General features: G+C 50.1%; 1 protein-coding gene across 1 annotated transcript; it reads left to right on the plus strand.

Annotated features, from left to right (window-relative positions):
- Window positions 1-1,667: 1,667 nt before the first annotated feature.
- LOC112543216 (maestro heat-like repeat-containing protein family member 6) lies at window positions 1,668-5,329 on the plus strand. Its single transcript, XM_088138621.1, has 11 exons — window positions 1,668-1,706; window positions 1,869-2,032; window positions 2,524-2,646; window positions 2,767-2,881; window positions 3,225-3,344; window positions 3,891-4,067; window positions 4,172-4,315; window positions 4,427-4,546; window positions 4,654-4,762; window positions 4,890-4,952; window positions 5,145-5,329. The coding sequence occupies exons 1-11, from the start codon at window positions 1,668-1,670 to the stop codon at window positions 5,327-5,329; spliced, it is 1,359 nt and encodes a 452-aa protein (XP_087994747.1).
- The last annotated feature ends 3,786 nt before the right edge of the window (window positions 5,330-9,115 follow it).

Raw genomic sequence — 9,115 nt, forward strand, 5'->3', positions numbered from 1 at the left:
TTGAGGAAGGGCTGAGTGCCTCACCATCCCTCTTTTCCTGTCCCCCTCCGAGGCAAAAGGAGAGAGGGATCCGTCTTCCAAATGGTGGAAGAGTCGTTGCGAAAAGATTGGCAAGCACCTGACTTTGAGCATAGCTTCTTCCGAGAACAGCCGCTCCTTATTCTGGAAGCAATATCCTCTTAACATTACAGCTTCTGAAGGGGCTCTTCCTAGGGGGCTGAAGCTTGTGCCCTAGGCTTTAGCCATCCTACTGGGGTTCAGAGAGCTTTGCATTTATCTCTTAATACGAATGAATGTCATTTGCAGGACTCGATGCAAGCCCGGTGCACTTCCAGGACCCACAGCCTGGAAGATGTGGAGACGGTTCCCAATCGGGCAAGGTACTGCTCTCAGCTGAGGGATTCTGACACCCCCAAGAAGATGGCTGTAGTACTGTCTTGAATAAAAAAGGCTACGAGTAATGTCTGCAGAGGGGAGGGATAGATTTCTATGAGATGCACGCATGAAGATCGAGGCCCGGGACCCGAGTCTCATTTTGGAGAGGTGCCCTATTTTTGGGTGTAGAATCATTGAGGAACTGCTACCCTTCCCCTAGAGCTCACCACGGAAAGACATTGGGGCTTTTCCACTCATTTCTTTAAAACAGCGTTTGATGGAAGCCTTGCGAGGTGGTGGCTATTGTGGATAGAAATGCTTCTCGTCTCTTCTCACAATAGAGTGAAGGACCTCCAGGGAAGCTGGTGTGCTGTGGGTGTGAGACAAAATGTCACCTGACCAGTTGATGGCAAAGAGACCTGTCCAGGGAACAGAGGGGCCCTTGGCTGGATCCTGCACAGTTCTATCTGAGCTTTACTCCTCTGTCCTCCTCCAGAACATTAGTTAGAGATAACTCCCTTTCCACAAACTGACCCTTTATCTAGGTCTAATCATCCTGTATCTCTCTGCTCAACAGCAGGTCCCCAGAAAAAAGGTCTCCTAAAACCTGGGACCGGACCTGGGAGTGGACCGAGACAGCCTCCTTGCAGATATGTTGGGTAAGGTGTGACACCCAGGGTTAAACTGAAGGCTTCCCCAGAGACGGACCTATTCCTGGAACCTCCAGTTCAGCCCTCACCTGGAGGAACTGGCCTCTCACCATCCCCTTCCACTTCCTCTTTCTTTCTCCCTTGCACATGCAGGAAGAGCTGAATAAAATCATCCACCTGGCCTCTACCCCCTCCCTTGGAGAGAGCCAGGTCCTGCCCTCCCTAGATGCCGTGGCCGAGAAGAACCTGCAACTGGCCACGTACCGCCTCTTAGAGCTCCCGTGGAGGTAGGCAGGGGTGTCGGTTCTTCCTCCCTTGAGTTCCAGGCCGACCCTTCCAACATCAGGCCGACCCTTCCGTATTTCTCCCTGTGGACCTGGGATGGACAGAAGGGTCCAACGTGGTCTCCTCCTGATTTTCTTTCCAGCACCTGCAGCGAGCTTCTATGGGCCGTGGTCACCTCGCCGTACTGCAGCGGAGATGTGGTCCTGTCCCTGCTCCTGGCCAAGGTGAAGGAGATCCCTTGGCCACATCAAGGAGAGGAACAGTCCAGCCATCCTCTTCCTGCAGCTACGGTAGGGGGTACAGCTCGGAAGGAGGTGGTCCTCTTGTACCACTTGTGCAGACTTCAACCTCTCCCTCATGGTGCCAGCTGTGTCTGTGGGCTCCCCGCAGGCCAATGTGAAGGCACTTCTTGAATCCAGTTGAGAAGGAGCTTGGGAAGGAAAGTTTGGGTGGTGAGGTTGGCAGAGAGAGCGATTCTACCGAGAGGCAGGGTTGGCTCCATTAGCCAACTTGCCTTAGGAGCTCTGTTGGTGAGGCAGACTCTCCTTTTCTCCCCAGGCCAGCACGATAAGGCTCATTGGGAGGATTGTCTGGTCCGGGGAGCGTCCTGTGGTGCTGGAGGCTTGGTTCCCCGACGTTCTGCTCTGCCTGGTGGATGTCATCATCAAAAGCGCCAGGCAGCAGAATACATCGGCCCATGAAGGGGACCTTTGGCCTCTAGAGTAAGCAATGGCACTGGGAAGGAGAAACCTCCTTCTCCTTCTTGGGCTTCTGAGTTCCTCCTCCTTTTTCCTTCGCACGCCCAAGCAGCATTTCTGGTACGGGAGTGAATCTGTGGCCCCGCAAGACCTCCCCTCAGATAGGCCATGGTATTGCATAGCCCCCCACTCCAGGAATCAAAGCTCTCACACACACAGTGCTCCTAGCTTAGGCGCCTGGCTTTTCTCATGAGGTCTGTCCCGAAGCTTTAAGGAAACGGAAGAAAATTCCAAATGCTGCTGGGGTGGGGTGGAGGGAGTGGTGGACGGCTGCAAGGAAGAAGAAAGGTTCCCCTAGAGCTACCTCCCCTATCTGCTGTTTTTGTGGCCTTCCAGGGAAAGGAGGGAGAGAACCTGGGGAGGGAAGCTTCCCCGTGGGCATAGCACAAAGCATTTCTTTTGCCCTTAGACTGTGGGATCGTGCCTTGGTGACTCTGGCCTTCTCTCCTCTCCAGGGAGACGGTTGACATCATCCAGGTGCTGCTGGCCAAGGTGGCACACCTGTTCCTGGATGAGACCAGCAGGGATATGTTGTGCCACCCCAGCCGCTGCCTCCATGGCGTGGCCATCTTGGTGACGTAAGTCAGAGGGCAAAGGGACGCTTTTCTCCCCAAAGAGAACCTTCCTTCTGCTCTTCGAGCCCACCCTGGCCTGTCCATCTGATGGTTTTTTCTCAAAAGAGCCTTGGTGTGTTGCAGGACCCTCATCGAGACCTCGTCTGCCACGTGCAGCCTCCAGAGACATCTGGCCTCTGTCTTGGAGAAGGAAGAGGCAAAGGAGCATTCAGCTGCAGCGGTGGCCTTCTTTGTTGAGGTAGGAAAATCCCCACCTTATTCCGTAGGATTCTGAGCCAGGGAGGCAATGGGAGTTGGCTGACAGGGGTGATGCGGAGGAGAAAGCCAGAGTCGACCCCGGCCACTTTTAGGTCCCACTTAGAAGGATGAAGCCCCAAAAGCGATCTCTCTTGCTTTCCCTGCAGCTAAAGGAGAGCCTAGAGGCATGTTCCTGCTTCTCCAAAGAGCAAGGGGGAAGCATTTTTCCTGGCGTACCTTTGGGCACCTTCTCCCCAGTGAAGCTGACTCCTTCTCTTTCCTCGTCCAGCCACTGACGGGCCTTCTACTTCTCTGCTCTGTTTCACCTGCTGACTAACAACAAGAGCCAAGTCCCCGTGGAGAAGACCTGGAAGCTGCTAATGGCTTGGTTGGAACACCCTAGCCTGACCATTCGGCAGCTGAGCAGGAAGGGTCTTCTCCATCTCTGCGAGAACTACAAGGTGGTAAGTGGCCCTTGCCCACAGGGCATAGGCAAATACAGAGCTTCTCTAGCCCGGGAGGAGATCTAACCCCTCTAGTCTAGGCAAGATCCAGTCCAAGACTTTTTTCCGTGTCATGAAGTTCTCAGGGAAATGAGTTGGTGAAATAGATGGAAAGACAGATCATAAGGAAAATAGCCCTCAGTTCTGGCATTTCTGGGACAGGGTGGGGACCGCCATGAGCAACTGTTGTGCTCCTCCTCCTTACACCACTCTCAATTTGAGGAGGAGAGACGTCCCCTGAGGTCCTGGTGGTGAAAGTGTCATCTTTCCCCCAATCTTCTTCAGTTCATTGGATGCTGCCCGAGCAGGTGGGGAGGTGGCATATCTTCCTTTATGCAGTCTTGGGATGATGATGGCTTGCTGCTGTCACATTCCATCTTCACTTTGGTCTTGCTCGGTTAAGAGGAGATTGCTAGCTAAGATCCCCAGCGGTGATCAGAAAAGGGCAGGGTTGTCATCTGTCTTTCACTGGGGGAAAATCTTTCAGATCTCCCATTTTCTTTGTAGATTATGAGCCCCGAGGAGCTCTGCCAGGCAGTCCTGAGTGGGCTCGGCAGTTCCAGCCCTGCCATCACCTTGGAGTTCTTGGGCTTGGCGGACCAGCTCGGCCTCCAGACAGTGGAGGATGTCTGGACTCCCCTGAATGCCTCCTTGGCTGCCCAGTACTGCTCGCTCTTCCACCACGTGAGTCCTCAGCTTCTCCTTCCTTGGGAGGGGAGGAGAAAGTCAATGGAAACCTTAACTGCCAGGCTACAGGAGACCCTTTTCCTTTTCCTTTCCCTTTGTAGGAGGCGGCAATTATCCGATGGGCAGCCCTGAAACAGATCTGGCCTCTTCAGCAGCACTGGAAAGATCTCAAGGGGACAACCACCATCCACACCCTCGTGGCAGTGCTGATGCACGTGGAAGATGTTGAGGAGAAGGTGGCGGAGGTGAGGGCCCGGCTCGCTTGGGCAAAGAGGGTTACAGCTTGGCTACCTGACTGACTCAAGGAAAACAGGAGAAGAACAGAATCAGCTTTTTTCTCTTCTCTTCTTTTGAAGGCAGCAAAAGAGACCCTGCGGCACCTGGCCGAAGCTCTCTGGTGGCACCTCGGGGGCACCCTCCTGGCGAGGGGGACGTACAGCTTGCAGGAGCTGCTCCATCAAATCGCCAAGCGCCTGGTAGGAGCCCTTCTCTGGCTTCCATTCCCCTCTAGGGGTGAGAGGCAGAGGTGGCGTATGGAGCACTTGGTGATCTCCCACCTCTGTCTTTCTGCCTCTTCTCCTAGATCCGGTTCCCCATGTCAGAGGGGCAGCTGGAGCTGGAAGTGTTCACCTGCCTTTTGTACTTGAAGAGCAAGCAGGCTTCAGTGAGGAGAACGGCTGCTATGTTCATTGGTAACGGAGCTTCTTCTTTCCCCCGGGATCAAAGGGGGAGGGAATGCTGGGGTTACGGCTGCGTTCAGTTGGGAAGTCGGCTTTGAAAGGGTCAGTGGTGTGTTTTTCTCCCTCCTTTCCTCTACAGGTCACCTGCTTCATCAGCACCGCAGCCTCCTCATTGGAGGGACGGTTCCCATCTACCTTGCTCGTAAGCAATGCCTGCGCAAAGGGAAAAGAGGAACAGCTTTGGGTTAGCAGTGTAGGGAAGGGAGGGAGGGAGGGAGGGAGGGAAGGAAGGAAGGAAGGAAGGAAGGAAGGAAGGAAGGAAGGAAGGAAGGAAGGAAGGAAGGAGTTATGCAGGATGTGTTTTGAAGCTCTGGTCTAATGTTTATCTTTGCAGATATGGACAGGTTGCTTGGGGACCAGGACCCTGCAGTCAGGCGAGTCGCCTGTGTTACGAAAGGTTTGGTGGACAAAGCCTTCTCCCTCCACGCTCCAGAGGGGCTGGTGGCTGCCCTCCGGCGCTTGGTGGCAGGCTGTAGGCGGCCACGGTACCCCCCTGAGTATGAAGGCCTTTCCGCCTGATGGACCGGTGAGGGAAGCTGGGCAACAAGTGCCTCAGGTGTAGGGTGGAGGCTAATGGAGGGGAAGCAGGGGAAGAGGGCCAGGAGTTTCCTCTGATGGGAGGGCACTCGCCATGGCCTGAGTCACTTTGTTCAGGTGCGGGCCAAAAGCAGAGGACCTTCCAAGGAAGGGAGGAATGTCCACTTGTGGGCTTTCTACCAGTTAAGGTCGAAGCCAGGCTTGTGAGCAGAGAAACCGATTGCGTGATCTCTCTTTTTCAGGAATTCCAGCTCTTCCTCCCGCAGCAAAGAACATCTTGCAGCACCGCAGAGAAAGACCGCTAGGGTGCCATACCATCCCCTTGCTATGGACAAAAGTCAGTCGCCGGTTGACGGGGCTGGGAAGGAATTTTACCCATAGTGTGCCGTTACGCTCGGCCCGTGGGGTTTTTGCCTTCCCTGTAGCAACGTTCACCCGAAGTTGGCTGTTGATGTGTTAAAGTTGTTCAATAAACAGTGAAATGCTACTTTTGACCATGTTGCTTAGGTTATTTCATGGGTTGACTCCATTCTGTTTCTTCATCGGTCTGCCTCTGATCAAAGGGTAAACATGTTGGAAAAATCAGCAAGAATATTGGGGTTGAACTACTAGTAAGAGTGGAGTGTTACAGGCGCTCCCTCCAGGTTCGGCTTATGGTCACTCTGTAACCCATCGCAGCCTGTTGAGGCGTGCGGATCTTGTAAGCCGCCCCTTGCTTTCTACCTGGGTTTTCCAGATAAGGGCAGCTAGAGCAGACAAGACGCACAGCCCTGGTCAACAGCCAGGAAATAATTAGGGACACGTACAAATCACTTCATTTGCTCTTTCTCACACATGCGCAGACACTCACCGACACTTACCCACATCCTTCTCAACCAGGCTGCGAGGCAGTAGCTAGAGGGAAGGAAGCCGCCAAGTCTAAATCCAAAGATGACTTAAAAAGTGGGCGGGATTCAGGACCCCTTTTATCCCCCAAAGTCCTTGCTGTGTGGATTCACAAGACTGGCAGCTACTTTTGCCTTGTAAATTTACAAGTGTGGTAGCTGTTGGTGGGATGGGGGGTGGGGGGGGGAGCGGTTCCATGCCCTCAGGCCCAACTTCCTTTGTCTGGTTCCAGTGACATTTTTCCCTTTGTTTCCTTAACGACCTGTTTCCTTATCTCCCTCCCCAAAAGGATCTTTTAGACAAGATTCCTGGCTTTTTGTCCTCTCTGCTCAGGACCCTGTTTCATCTTTAGCTATGGCAGCTTCAGCCAAGTCTCTCAGGAGAAGGAAGAGAGGTCAGGGCTGCTCTCTCTGCCAGTCCCTTGGGAGGCAGGTCTGGGGCTGGCACTTGGTCCTTGGCAGTTGGTTGCTGTGATAATTTACCTCACTCTTTGGCGGTTCGTGTGCCACCTGTGCTTATACAAGGTGACCTCCAGGATCCAGCCCAAAAGTACCAATGCCTGGAGGGCAACTTTTCTGCTTTCAACATCTTCATGTTTGTAAGGTTATAACCCAACGTTTAGCTAAGTATGGGCAACTGTGAAAAAAGACCAAATTTCAAACATGGGTTTCAATTCCTATGTTTACAACTATAACCAGTAAAGTTTGTCCCTCACTAATGGATTAAAATCAAATAGAAGAAATTTAACTTTTTTAGAAGAGCAAGTATTGAATGTATAAAAACCTAAACAAGATTAGTTGTGAATCTTTAACAATCATTTAACTGTAAGGATTTTAAAAGAACTTTAATACAGCTAGTAAGTTGTTTTAAAAAAATTTTTTTAATGCTTAACTTAAATGATTGTTAACACCATATAGATTATTGTGATCAAAATTATTATTAGAGATATCAAGCATGTGAAGCAGATTCCTTCATATTGTCTAGACATATGTCTAAATTAAATAATTCTGGAATCATGTGCTACGGAATGTTATGAATTGTTTCCATGCGAAACTTAAAGAAACTGTGGAAGCTTCAGTTTTTCAATGCTGTTATGTACATTAACAAAAGCTACAATTTGTGCTGCACACTCTCTGAAAGCAATCGAAACCCAGCCATTTATAGAATAGAATAGGAAAAACGTGGGGATTAGTATTGCTAGTTGGGACTGAAAAGAGCGTCGTCCCATCATTTCTTCGTTATATTTGGTAACAGCAACTACTGTGGCAGTAATAACAACAGGACAGCAGAGCAGTATTTAGACCACCAAAAATCTCTGCTTACAAGTAGCCTAATGTTTAGAACCTGGGAAAGTTGAGCTTCTTGAATTCTCCTTGTCCTTTGGTGGCAGAGCTCACAGAGAAAGGTCGGATGGGGACCTCCTGACCAGCACTGCAGAGCCTGTCTGGCCCGCCGCCCCCCTCCGCCCCTGTAGGAAAGAGTACTGTGCTCTGACTGATCTGCGGTGCCTTCCACTTGGTCTCTTTCCCTGCTCCCCTCCTAGGTCCTTCCTCTTCCTGTTTGGTGCAGTGTCTCCTGGGACATACAAGCACCACAAATCTCTCTGGATTAGTCAGAAGTAAAGTTTATTGGAAGCGTTTGCAAAGGCCGGTGGGCTTCATTGCCAATAAGAAGCCACACCCACATACCCACTCTGGCCTAATTATATACATTCCCGATCGCAAGTCCCTCCCCTTTTCCCCATTGGCTAAGGTACTCAGGGTGTACAGTCTTTCCGGCCGCTCTATGATTTCTTCCTGGTCCCTCCCCTTTTCCCCATTGCAAGTCTATGGTAATTTGCTCAAGGTTTCAGCTAATTGCATTATACTGATAAAGACTGCCCCAGGTTAAATTAGTTTTTATTTACATTGTCCCACACAAGGAGACAACTTCCTCTCCATCTGCCACTATTTGATAACCATAACACTTAACACTACTTCCTTATCTCTCACACAGCTGCACTCTTAGTATGCTCAAGCTACTATTTGTCAATAATAACATATTTTATCCATCTATCACAGGGTTGGGGGTGTCCAAGACAAGGAAAGCACCGTGCAAGGGCTTGAATATTTTGTAAGCTTTATCCAGCTCTTTATCCAATGGGTTGGGGAAGGGGAGAGAAGTGTATATGGCAGACTCAGAGAGAATATTATCTCTTACATTTGCACCAAACCTCTCCAAAATACATTCCTTTTAAACAAATGGTTGACAAGATTTTAGTGGTGGACTTCAGCACACAGATTTTTCAGAGAGCACAGAAAGATATTCTGTTGACGAGGATTAAAATCCTGTGTCTGAAATGCTAAACACTATTCTTGCATCTTGAAATCAAAGAGACCTCATGTATGGGTGTGTTTGAATGTCTTCCTGTTGGTTCTCATAACCATGGGTTAGAAAGCTGTGTAAACATAAACATCAAAATGCTTTTCTTACACTATATTACCTATTCCAGAACTAGAAGACTGAGTTTGTGTAACATCTTGGCCAAAGATAACTAACCATGGCAAAAGGATATCAATATGAATTAACAGGCAGTGATGTAAGAACCTTAATTTTTTTCTTTGTACCCCATTTTCTTTCTTACGTATACATATGTCCACTACATACACACACAGACACACATATAATATCTCCACAAAGGTCACAGAAACACCTATGAACATATAAAAGTAAGAATGATAATGGCCAGCAGCATATAGGGAAAGGTCAAAAAAGTCAAGATGGCAGGGGCAGCAGTGCACTTGAAGCTTTGCCCCTTCTTAATGTACATTGCCATCAAAAGTCTGTCCATTGTGGCAGATAAAAATCCAAATAAATACATAAGGAGGCAACCCTTCAATCACG

The sequence above is a fragment of the Python bivittatus genome, unplaced genomic scaffold (genome assembly GCF_059951505.1).
Source record: "Python bivittatus isolate LINGU-HERP-01145 unplaced genomic scaffold, Pbiv_v1 ctg000270_np1212, whole genome shotgun sequence".
Classification (NCBI taxonomy): domain Eukaryota; kingdom Metazoa; phylum Chordata; class Lepidosauria; order Squamata; family Pythonidae; genus Python; species Python bivittatus.

Coding starts and splice junctions, on each gene's coding strand:
- LOC112543216 (XM_088138621.1), top strand. CDS start 1,668: ATGGTGCCAGCTGTGTCTGTGGGCTCCCCGCAGGCCAAT. Junction 2,882..3,224: donor CGGTGGCCTTCTTTGTTGAG/GTAGGAAAATCC, acceptor ACTAACAACAAG/AGCCAAGTCCCCGTGGAGAA. Junction 4,547..4,653: donor ATCAAATCGCCAAGCGCCTG/GTAGGAGCCCTT, acceptor CTCTTCTCCTAG/ATCCGGTTCCCCATGTCAGA.